The sequence below is a fragment of the Adiantum capillus-veneris genome, chromosome 9 (genome assembly GCF_014529385.1).
Source record: "Adiantum capillus-veneris isolate H3 chromosome 9, ASM1452938v2, whole genome shotgun sequence".
In the NCBI taxonomy this organism is placed as follows: Eukaryota; Viridiplantae; Streptophyta; class Polypodiopsida; order Polypodiales; family Pteridaceae; genus Adiantum; species Adiantum capillus-veneris.
Window position 1 is genome coordinate 113535906 of NC_140939.1, and position 12484 is coordinate 113548389.

The 12484-nt window shown below is 41.5% G+C and overlaps 2 protein-coding genes and 1 long non-coding RNA gene across 4 annotated transcripts in view; 1 reads left to right on the top strand and 2 right to left on the bottom strand.

Moving 5' to 3' along the window:
• Positions 1-470: 470 nt before the first annotated feature.
• LOC147451006 (major pollen allergen Ole e 10-like) lies at positions 471-3154 on the bottom strand. Its single transcript, XM_086519955.1, has 4 exons — positions 2887-3154; positions 2718-2770; positions 1183-1480; positions 471-798 (listed from the first exon to the last, which is right to left on the bottom strand). Exons 1-4 carry the CDS (start codon positions 2999-3001, stop codon positions 767-769), a joined length of 498 nt encoding a protein of 165 aa, XP_086376081.1. The 5' UTR covers positions 3002-3154; the 3' UTR covers positions 471-766.
• A 1298-nt stretch (positions 3155-4452) lies between these two features.
• PXN (Mitochondrial substrate carrier family protein) overlaps positions 4453-12484 on the bottom strand; it is a 40791-nt gene continuing 32759 nt past the window's right edge. For both annotated transcript variants that reach the window (XM_086519953.1, XM_086519954.1), the window contains exon 12: positions 4453-4908. In XM_086519953.1, coding sequence (XP_086376079.1) covers positions 4709-4908 — 200 coding nt within the window. In that variant the 3' untranslated portion in view covers positions 4453-4708. The remainder of the gene's footprint in view (positions 4909-12484) is intronic.
• LOC147451008 (uncharacterized) overlaps positions 4916-12484 on the top strand; it is a 36334-nt gene continuing 28765 nt past the window's right edge. The window contains exons 1-2 of the long non-coding RNA XR_015189178.1: positions 4916-5796; positions 6023-6073. This is a non-coding gene — a long non-coding RNA (uncharacterized LOC147451008). The remainder of the gene's footprint in view (positions 5797-6022; positions 6074-12484) is intronic.

The following is a 12484-nucleotide window of genomic DNA, read 5'->3' on the forward strand; positions in this document are numbered from 1 at the left end:
TTTAAGTTCTCCAAGCAATGAAAGGTAGGCCTCAAACAAGCTCTTCAAAGTTGGGTCTCATTAAGTCTTGCCAAACCATCTAAGCTTCAAAATTACTTGCTCATGTAATGATTGACAGTTTGCAAGCACATAATAATTTTCAAACACACATGTGTGAAGACACACGCATGCACACATTGTGGAAGTAGATGGACATGATCACTTGTGCACCAATTTTCAATAATATGTCATTGATGCAACTATGCCAAAATCCGCATAGTTACAAATATACTTGCATAGTTGCATATAAGACAAATTGACAGTGTGCATGTGACCATGCATGAGGCACATTTATTTCAAAAATTAATCCACAACTATGCATTGCATGATCACTACTTAATATGAATAGTTGTGTTATGCATGTGTTGCTCCAATGGAGTCTTTTTTATGATGTGAGTTCACATGCATTAACTTATACATGAGCAATCTAATGTCTGAAGAGTTTTATCAATTGAATCTTCCTACAAACCAATTCTTCTCAGTGACCATTATTCGTGTACTTAATCAAGAGCATCCTAATTACAACGTTTCTTTAAAAGTCGAAGTATAGGCTTTGTACAAAATTTGAGGTTCAAGATCAATAATACGGTCATTCATCATCATGGCAACATGCCAGTTGTGCCCCTCTTATTGATAGTAAGTTACCCACTAGGAAAATAAACAAAAGGGTTTTTGTGCTTATGGTGCATGCAAAATTGCTACTTTTAGCTTCTCTGAAAGATGACCTCTACTGTGGTGAGTAAGTACAATCTCCAAAGCCTACAAGAAAACAAAAACAACACATTTTCCATGAGCATATTATATATAAAGTAAAGCAATAACCTTGCTCATATGGGATTTTAGTTATAGATGAGTTCATGGATGCTTTTATTTATATTTCAATGCACTAATGTAAGGTTGAAATGAATTAGCGAAGCACAAATTTCTAGTGGTGATTTAAAGTCTAGAATTCAACATTGGAATTTCCATTGGAGGTCTTCCTTATGAAGTATCATATGAAAAAATTGATGTGAAACTAAGCATTAAAACAGTAAAGAATATTTCAATATTCGGTGCTTGAAGGTTTCTTTGTTGTTTGGGGATGTGGGGAGAGAGAGAGAGAGAGAGAGAGAGAGAGAGAGAGAGAGAGAGAGAGAGACTTACTTGGATCAGCAAAGACAACAAGGCCAGTGTTGTTGAAATGGCAAGTCCACCAATTTCGTTGATTCTTTTGGTAATACATGTTCATGACAAAGGAAGCATGGGAAATAATGCTACTTGGACTAAAACAAGATCCATTAGGTTGGATGGGTGCACAATCAATGCCCCCCTCCTCGCAAGCATACGCAATGTTGGCTAATAGCGTCTGTTCATCAGCAGCTGGCTTTGCAATGCACCAAACTTTGTTCCCACTAACTCTTGTCTCCACTCCTCCTTTACCTTGTCCTCCTTGTCTTGATGTCTGCAAGAGTGACTAGTTAACACATCAGAGAATCTATAGACAAGATTGTTAGCATTGTTCTAGAAATGTGATAACTCTATTGTTCAAAAACTTCTTGTTGTCACTGAGAGATTGAACACAAAAAAGAGCTAAATAAAAAATATGACAACAAACATTATAGAATATTTAGTTAGGTTTTGATATGCTCATGGCATGAAGTCAATTTGTGAGCATGTTAAAACCACTTCTAGTAAATATCATTCTACATTGTTGTGCTTGTATTACCATCATACTATTTTCTTTTTTCACATGGCATCAATGATTGCACACTTTATTTAATTTCCAAAATTAGAAAAGGCATAGATTAGGAATGTATAGGCTGAAACAATGTCGATTTTGGACTCATAATGGGGCTCAAAAGATGATAGACCTTTTTACTCTGCTAAAATTGTTACTATTATAATTCTTGTACACCAAAATATGTTCCATAAACAATCAACATGATAGCCTTATAGGTATAGGCACCATTATGTTCACCGGAGTGAGTGAAAGGTCACCTAAATCCAATTGGCACCGACATTTTTTATTTTTATTTTAAGGTGTTGATGCTTGTATGTAAGGCAAGTTGTTTGTACATAACACATTATCTATTCAAAGCACTTATGTTGAGTGTTCACAGAAAATCGGCTTTTAGTGTATATTTGAAGGACAAAAATTGAAAATTCCCAGCTACTTTTGAGGGTCACCTTGAAGGAAACCGACTAAATTTGGAGGATTTTTGTGTAAAATTGGTAAAAACCCTCAATGATCTACTCAAAGCAGACAAATTTTAAGGTGAATAAATGTCAAATTTCTCTTCACAAGAAAGGTGAAAGTTTTTATGAAAGGAAAGGCAGCTTTGTTCATTGTTTTGCAAGTCCTTCCAAGAGAGAGAGAGAGAGAGAGAGAGAGAGAGAGAGGGGGGGGGGGGGGAAGAAGAAGAAGACGAGAAAGTAGGTTTGAACTCAATACGCCTTCCCCGAGAGAGAGAGAGAGAGAGAGAGAGAGAGAGAGAGAGGGGGGGGAAGAAGAAGAAGACGAGAAAGTAGGTTTGAACTCAATACGCCTTCCCCGAGAGAGAGAGAGAGAGAGAGAGAGAGAGGGGGGGGGGGGGGGGGGGGGGGGGGGGGCCCGGCAAGAAATTTCCAACAAAGGCCAATCTCGACAGAAAATGTTAAAGTCGTTAGAACAATGCCGGGACACGAGACAGAAAGTGTACCGGAGGCGACGATACGAAAGGCGAAGCAGCTGGCGTCGTCCTGTCCACTGCGTCTGCATTACCACCCACATCTCTCTCTCTCTCTCTCTCTCTCTCTCTCTCTCTCTCTCACACACACACACACACACACACACACATTTTAGCCCAACAGCGGCTACAGCAAGCTCACCAGAGGGGTTGCCAAACGGGAACGAACTTGGGTAAGTGGAAGGAAATGCAGAAGCCTCTGCAAGCAGGCAGAGGAGGACGGAGAGCCCACTCCAAATGCGCCCAAGACACGCCATTTTTGTTTTTTTTTGTGTGTGTGTGTGTGTGTGTGTGTGTGTGTTTTTCTTTCTTATTAGCCTGCTTATGAAGTGCAAAAGCTGGAACTGTTGGATAACTCAAGTGGTTTATAATGGTATGAAGGCCTGAGGGTAGGCCCTTAGAAGTTAGACCTCATGACTCATGTAGGTGGGGCTTTATGTTTATTCTGAATTAACAGTACTCTTTCCAAGAAGGCTTCTTGGGAAGGTCATCCACACACCCCCACACATACAAAGACTCTCTCCCTCTCTCTCTCTCTCTCACACACACACACACAAAGCCCAAGATTTGACAAAATATTCTCCGCACCTTTACTCACTCTTGAAGGAAGAGAGATGCCACCCAAAAAGCAGGTTGTTGTACAGACCTTGAAACTTTGAACTCGTCATTTTTTATGGCTATCCTATCATACAGTTTGCCATGTAAGGTGTGTCCTCAATGTAGAGGCCCTTGTTGTGGGAAAGAATGTTGTCGCGAACAACGCACTGATAGGAGTTCTGAAATGCACTTGCAACGGTGCGAGTTCCACAATTGCCCATTCGGAAGAGCTCGAAAAAAATCCTGATAATCACTTCAGAGTAAAATTGTTTTTGTAAGCAACATCAAACTTTTTCTTCAACCAACCTGAAGGAGGTGCAATGAACCAACAAAAAGCGTTTTTTCACTTGGGTTGCACGACATCAATTTCCATAATTATAAAGCCGCTTGACAGACTCTATGCCATTGATCTGTTATACATCTCAGTTGTCAAGTATGAACCTTATCACGCTTAGTCTAGCTTGTCTGGAGGAGAAGCATTTAAAATTACACATAAATTGTATACATTTGCTTCAAAAAATTAAGCACTCATGGTGCTTCCGTGCACAACCATTTTCTGAGTTCTATAGGATGCATAAGAGCAATTTTTGCAACAAAGCTCATCTGACCTATCCATGTGGCATCATGTGGCATCCACATGACAACTAGAGCTTTTCTTACTCTATATTTTGGGCTCTCTCTCTCTGGATTGTTCCTATGACATTAAAATCTCTTTTCTTACTCTATTTTGGGCTCTCTCTCTCTCTCTCTCTCTCTCTCTCTCTCTCTCTCTCTCATGTAGTATCCTCCTTTGCAAACCTTTTTAAATAGAGAGGATAACAAAAGGGAATAGAGTTTAGACAAGCCATACATGTACATTCTTTGCTAATGATGACACCCTCCTTGCCTACTTTCTTTCTTTAGAGGATAGCTTACCCTTTGGATCTGCAATTGAGTAAAGTGGAAGTCTTCTCTTAAGCTTTCTTTCAGCGCAAAACCACGTCCTATCATGAGTACTTATTATGAAAAAACCAGACCTGTTCTCAGATTGCTCAAAGGTAGGGTGCTGCCTTTACACATAACAGCAAAAATCCCAGCTAAAACCATGTGGTGCATGCGACAAGCAATTGGATAAGGTAAAGGAACCGGTTGATCTATTTTTAAAAATGGCCGAATATAAAAAATTAATTTGCGAAGTTCTGCGAAAATCTCTCCTATATCCTGTAAAAATGAAATGATACTTGGACTTTCCAAGTATTATTCACAGAAAGTATACATATGTCTTGTACAATATGCGCTTAGATGGATGAATAAGCCCCCCAAATAAATTACTTTGAATTTGCAGGGACAAAAATGTTATAGCCAAGAGCTCCAGCAGACAGTTTTGTTTACTTTGGCAGAAGCCGTAACCGTTCTGCAATAACAGTCTTTTTACCCACAAGCGAACGAACTGACTTTACAAGCTCCTCCTTCACCATAAAAAGAACAGCTGCAGCAAATACACTTTGCAAAATCTTCGTGCCCATTCCCTTGTAAAACCCACCAACACCTTCAAACCGGATTATCTTCAATATAGCATCCAAGGTACCTGACAAACATTAGGACAGCTTTATAAGACAATGCCTTTTTATTGCTGTATATGCATGAGTGGGCGTGGGCACATGCACACACCCACATGAAATGTGTGTGTCTGCACACGCCTGTGTATGTGTACGTTTGTAAATAAAATAATGGGCTTGTACCCTTGATATTAGATACAAGGCAAAAATAGCAAATTTACAAAATATGGCCTAAGCCAGATTACAAGACACAAGCATTAGATGAAAAAACTATTCAAGATAACTGAGGGGAAAAAACAGATCAGGACTGGAAAAAGGATGTGAGTTGAAATGGAACACGAGTCAAAGATCCTCAGGGAACCACGTGAATCTGCTCCCAAGTGATGCAGCACTCTGAAAAAACCACATCCTGCTGAATTCTGGGAACCTTGCTTTAGCATCTTCAACCGCGCAAGACAAGGTAGCTATCACCTTGCAAAAGCATCTTCAAAACAGCGGGACAAGGCATAAGCCTCCTGACCCAACCTAAATCACCCACTCGACAAAAACAATAAACAAACATACACAAGTAAATATACGTGCACAACCACTACAAGAGATGGCTCAGGTACCGACGCCAACCGACGTCGTTGGTGCGCGTCGGTATATGCATTGCTAAACCTGGAGGGAGATCCAATTTTTAAAAAATTTAAATTTTGAATTATCGACGCATATACCGACGCATATACCGACGACCATACCGACACCTGCACTGATGCCACCTGCAAAAACAGAACCACGGGTTCTCTTCTCTTGTTTCGCCCCATTTTTTCAAAAAGTCTCTTGCTCTCCTCTTCTCCCTTGCTTCAGATCTGCTGCAAGGGGACTTACCGGGCTTCAGATCCGCACTCATACACTCACTCGCCGGCAACAAGAAGGTGAGATTATTTTGTGCATTTATGGTAGGTTTTTTTGTTTTTTTGTGTGCGCTCATACACTTGCCGGCAACAAGAAGGTGAGATTATTTCGTACATTTATGGTAGGTTTTTTGGTTTGTGTTTGTGTGTGTGTGTGTGTGTGTGTGTGTGTGTGTGTGTGTGTGTGTGTGTGTGTGTGTGTGTGTGTGAAAGTGTGTGAAATACTGCGTGTGTGTTCTTTTTGCAGATTTGGCGCCACCGCATCCTCTCTTGCGTTTTGTGCTCACTTAGGCCGCTTGTGAGTGCACTATTCTTTCTTTTTTGGCATATACACACATGCACATAATTAAATATGTAAATAAATAAAGATGCACATAAACTTACACATAATTTACACACTACGTGCGCACGCACATACACAAAATTTTTAAAAATATAAAATAAAAAAACTAAAAAAATTATATTAGATTCGATATTTTCAAAAAAAATATCATTCAAAATCAAAAATAATAAAATTTGATAATAAGAAAACATTTGAAAAAGAATCATTCGTGAGTTATTTTAAATCAATTTATTAAAACTTAGTTCATTTAATACATTTGACCATTTAATACGTTTAGACCTAAACACTTAGATTAAAGTGTTAGGGTTTGGTCATTTTTATCAGTTTAGAACTTGCTGCTTAGAATTGGCTAGCTACATGTTTTAGTCAATCGGCTTAAACTTAGCGTTTCGCCGTTTCAATACGTTTAGGGCCGTTTCACTCTGCTTAGAGGTAGCCGCTTAGCTTAGGGCTAGCGGCTTTTGGTTATATGGCCGTGTTTGGACAGTTAGGGTAGGTCACGTAAAGCTGCTTAGGGTTTGATCGCTAATAGATGGCCGTGTTCGGACGGTTAAGGTAGGCTACGTAAAGCCGCTTAGATTAGGCCGCTCTAAATCATATTAGGACAATGTTTGACCATTTCAATCCGCTTAAGGCTAGCCGCTTAGGGTTAGCAGTTTAAGGTTAGCGGCTTTTGGTTTGGCCGCTAATAGATGGCTATATTGGACAGTTAGGGTAGGTCGTGTAAAGCCGCGTAGACTTGGCCGCTCCGAATTGGGTTAGGGTAACGTTTGGCCATTTCAGTCTGCACAGGGTCGGGCTAGCCGCTTAGGATAAGCAGCTTAGTGTTTGTTAGATAGTAACGTTTAGACAGTTTAAGTAGGTTGTGTAAAGCCGCTTAGGTTAGGCCACTCCAAATCGGATTAGGGCAATATTTAGCCATTTCAATCCGCTTCGGGCTAGCCGCTTAGGATTAGCAACTTAAGGTTAGCGACTTTTGGTTTGGCCGCTAATAGATCCCGTATTTGGAGCGTTAGGATAGACCGTGTAAAGCCACTTAGGTTGTAAGGTGCAGCGGAAGTGAATGTTGAACTTTACTCAAGATGAGTGCTCCAGATTGTGCTCAAGGGTTCCTTTTACTTACGGCAGGGAGAGCCTTCCGTTCCTTCAGTGAGAGTGCAATGATCACAAACAAAGTGAATGACACTGTGAATGAAGGTGCTGAGACTTAGAGAGAGAGAGAGAGAGAGAGAGAGAGAGAGAAGGATACGACACCCGACGGTTCTCAAACCCTCCTCCAAGGGCCGGCATCTCTATTATGGCGAGAGAGGTCTATGCTATTGATTGCACAAATCTGATACAATGGTCTAGATGCAATGGCCTTGCCGACGATGTCGATGACACCGAAGACGATCTGAAATCTGAAAACGCTAAGGCTGAATTTTGCTAACTGCTGATTTCTGACGTTGTCGGCGAGGACGGCGATGGCGACGACGCGGCAACGATGCGCCGGAAACGCAGACGCAAATTTCACCTACCCACAGAAGCAGATCTTCGCCGCATCGTCAGATCAGCCAGCGTTTTCAGATTCAGCCCACTGTCCACAGATTTCAGCAGGCTGATCTTGCGGTGTCTAAGTGCTGAAAACTGAAAACGCTGATGATAGGGGCTGATCTGACACCGAAAATCTACAAAACGCTAGGTCAAATCTGCAACTGAAAACGCCAGAAGAATTGTAGCAAAAACGTTGGTCTTGATTTGCTATCTGCTAATGCCAGGGCTGATCTAGTACTGCTGAAAATGCTAGGTTGATTCTGTTGTAGAAAACACTAGGCTGATCTGCAACCAAAAACGTTGTTTGCTTCTTGTTGGCTGGAAAACGCTAGGCCTTCTGCCGGTCTTGCTAAGAAGGTGCACTGCAAGTTGCTAGAACTTGTGCTGCCTCTTCTACTAGAAAGTGCTAACGCTAGGTTTTATATTGACTTGGCAAAATTGCCATACCCAGTTTCCCAACAAAGTCACTTATTGATAATAAGTGAAAAATGGATAAATAGTGAAAATGGGTTCTGTGCACTGTAAAATGCTCATGATGAGTACTGATTGTCATGCTGATGATCATGCTGTGTTCAACCAGAGGATATGCAGCTACTCTAAGTGCCTGGATATGCACGGCCTGCACACAGGCTCACAAAGGTGCCAGAACACTTCCTAAGCTAACCTGAACCCTGGCCTGAAGTAGCTTGTTCACATGCACATAGGGTTAGATGTGCACGTGACATAGGTTTGGCCTCTCCAAATCGGATTAGTGTAACGTTTGGCCATTTCACTCTCCTTAGGCCTAGCCGCTTGAGATTAGCGGCTTTTGGTTTGGCCACTAATAGATGGACGTCGTTTTCTGACGGTTAAGGTACGCTTTGCAAAGCCACTTAGGTTAAGCCTCTCTAAATCGGATCAGGGGAGCGTTTGGCCAATTCAATCTGCTTAGAGCTAGCTGCTAAGGGTTAGAGGCTTACAGTTAGCAACTTTTGGTTTGGTCGTTATTAGATAGCTGTATTTGGAGCCTTAAGGTACGCCGTGTAAAGCCGCTTAGGTTTGGCCGCTCCAAATCGGATTAATGTAGCGTTTGGCCATTTCAATCAACTTAGGGCTAGCCGCTTAGGGTTAGCGGCTTTTGGTTTGGCCGCTTATAGATGGCACGCAGTGTTCGAACAATCAGGGTACGCTGTGTCTAGAGATTGTGAGGTAGTTAAGTTACATTGTTATCTGCTTTTGATTTGGCTAATTAGGGCTGGTCCTGCAAAGACGATGTTGGTTTGGTTGATCAAGGCTACCGGCAAATGGTTTGGCTGAGTAGGATTAGCCGAGCGAAGACGCTTATGGTTTGGCCGATTCGGGCTAGCGGCTTTTGGTTTGGCCATCATGGTTAGCCATGCAAAGACCTTTCTGATCCGCTTAGGGCTAGCTGGCCGTTTGTTCACATTTATTTGTTAGCTCATGTTATACACTCTAATAACAGTCAAGTCGTGTACACTCACTATTACTTATTAATTTGTTTTGCAATCTTTAGATTAATTATGGATGATAGGATGGTCAAAAACGAAAGATATGTGATCAACATATACGCAACGGCGTTTTTCCCGTAGAGCAGCTACAAGATCTGCGTTATCAATCTCATGGTCAAGAGAGCGTCAATCAAATCTTGAATTTCAATATCGCTCCACTCTCAACACGGATTCAACAGAGGAGGCGAACATCAAATGAAACACTACCCGTGAAGTCTACCCATCAACCATCGATGTTACTTTTTAAGAAGTTGAGATGGAACAGATGTTGGATGTATTCTTCGACATGGACCCCATCATTGGAAGCCAAGGTGGAGAAAGCGACACCTGAGCTCCGTGCAGAGATTACTGATGATCGGGATGAGGAGTCTCAACTTGAAGTCGGTGCTCTCCTCGAGCGGATGCCTAAACCTAAAGAAGATCGATCAGATACTGAGATAGATGGAGCGATGGATAGAGCCATGGAGTTTGCTGACGAAGATGTAGAAGTTCACATAGAGATAGATGTCTTTGGTGTATATGCTCTCCTAGAAGATGAGAGATTGACTAGTGATTTTTGTTAAGAACTCTCTTGTAATGTGTACTTTTGATTAATGAATTTTAATTACTATCCAACAGTGAATTCCTAGTGATTTGTGGTTTATTTGTGGTAATTTAGATGTCTATTTGTAGTTAAGTGAACTAACGTATTGTATATATGTTGTATTTGGTGCCAAGTTGTAGCCCACCAAATAGACCTCCCTACAGGGTTAGTGCGGCCCAGTAGAAAGAGATTATAAGCCAAGTAGAGGAGTTGTTAGAAAAAGGGCTAATTCAACCTAGTTCTTCACCCTTTTGCTCCCTAGTGCTTCTAGTGTAGAAGAAGGATGGCTCTTGGCGTATGTGTATTGATTACCGTGCGTTGAATAAGAATACCATCAAGAACAGTTTCCTATTTTAAGGATTGATGATATTCTTGACCGTTTAGAGTGTGCGACAATTTTCAAGACTATAGACCTTAAAAGTGGATACCATCCAAGGTGCTAAGGTACGATACGTATTCGGTACGACCTGTACATAGTACCAAATGGATAGAGTTGTTAGGTACGTAAAATTCGTATGTTTTATAATTAAAAAAACCAAAAACCTACAATATGGTCTGTAATTGATAAAAAATTTCATAAGTATCACTCCAAGGATGTTAGTTCACTATTCTACAAACCAAGGCAAAGCTTTCATACAAGTTCTTGCTCCTACTTGCCCTCCTATATTCACCACTGCAATGACATTCGTGTGCTTTGCAAATGAAAGTTGTGTGAAAATGTCAGAAAATTAGGCGCTAGGATAAGGCTAAAGAAGGGCAAACCAAAATTTGCCGACACTAAGGGGGGTTTTTTCCCCACACACCACACCAAACACCCCCCCCCCCAATCCTACCTTGATACCATCAGATTCGTATCAAGCCAAAGGATGTGATACGAATCAGTTTCTAGTGCTGTCATTTGGTCTTACGAATGCTCCTACTGCGTTCAATAGGATAATGGATCGGATTTTCCGCCCACATTAAAAGTTTGTTGGCACATTCTTTGATAACATGATAGTCTATTCAAAGAATGAAGAGGAGCACATGCGTCACTTGGCCGTTGTGTTTGAGGAGCTATACAGTCACAGATTGCTCATCAACCCCAATAAAAGTAATTTCTTCTTGGAAGAGATTCACTTTCTAGGCCATATAGTATCAAAGAATGGTGTCCGAATAGATCCTGCCAAGGTTGAGGCAATCAGGACATGGCCAGACTTGAAGATTGTGCATGATGTTCGTAGCTTCTTTGGGTTATGTTCTTATTTTAGAAGGTTCATCCGAAACTTTGCCGAGATTGCTTTACCCCTACATGCCTTGCAAAAGAAAGAGGTCGCTTTCAAATGGACACAAAGAGAGATTTCAGCTTTTAATCTCTTGAAGGAAAAGATGACTTCAAATCCCATAATTGTCTTGCCAGATCTAAGGAAGTCATTTGTGGTCCAGTGTGACGCGTGTGGCAATAGCATTGGGGCAGTGTTAATGCAAGATGGTCGAGTAGTAGCTTATGAAAGCAGAAACTTGCAAGGACCAGAAAAGACTATGCAAATCTGAGAAAGAGCTACTGGTCGTGATTCATGCGCTTTCAAGTTGGAAACACTACCTGCTAGTTGCTACTTTTGTTGTCCAAACAAATCATCAGACCTTGCGATACTTGTTGACACAGTCAAAGTTATGTGAAAAGAATATGCGATGGGCAAACATTCTCTCTATGTTCCACTTTCACATTGTGCACGTGGAAGGCAAGAAGAGATGCGTTATCAAGAATGCCACAAATTTCAGCTGTGTCAATTCCTTATCATCATGAGCTTGATGACATGAAGGAATATATGCTACTGATAAAGATTTTGCAAGAATCTTAAAACAATTGCAAGATGGACAATGCCATGAACACTATCTCCGTAGGGACGGTGTAACAAATTGTTGACGTGTCGACCTACTGAAGAACGGAGCTACCGGTCGAGGGGCCTAAACCCTAGTAGAAGCAGAAACAGCAATAGATTTCTGAAAATTGTGTGGCTGTTGATGACGTGGCAGATTTTCAAAAATTGCGTTGGTATGATGACGTGGCAGGCTGTACGGGTTTCCGTGTTTTGCGATGGCTAATGACGTGGCAGGCTGTACAGATTTCCGTAAATTACGCTGGCAGCTTTTGGCTTTGCTTATTGGACCAGAAGCTTTTGAGTTTTGAAGGCTTTTCACTGTAACTGCTTTTCAGGCCAAGGGCCGTTAAATATGAGGTTAGGGCTCATTCTCTGGCATGCTTGTGGCGAAGGTGCAGAGTCTTGAGTACCGGCTTGTATTGTATTGACGCAATATAAAGAAATACCGAAAGGGACGCCAAGGTTTGGGGCCAATACTCTCTGGGGTGGAATTCCGCCACTGTGTCGCGTGTCGTCTCTCTCTCTCTCTCTCTCTCTCTCTCTCTCTCTCTCTCTCTCTCTCTCTCTCTCTCTCAGTTCAGTGGTTAATGAAGTGCTAAAAGTTTGTTCACTCTGTTTTTCCCTATTGGCACACGGTGCTGGTCTTGTGATAGTGGTATCAAAGCATCAAGCGTGTGCTTTTCTGAAAGCATACCGGTCCTACAAAAGAGCAGACAGAAGCTATTGGAATTTATTCGAGGTATCTTCGCCCTCCAACCCGGACTTATTAGGCACTCCCACCCTTACTTCATCGCGCATCGGGCGCGCTCCCGTCTTCACCACTCATATCTTATAGGGCATAAGCCATTAAGATCACTTGCAAGAGAAGGATCCAAGATTTGTT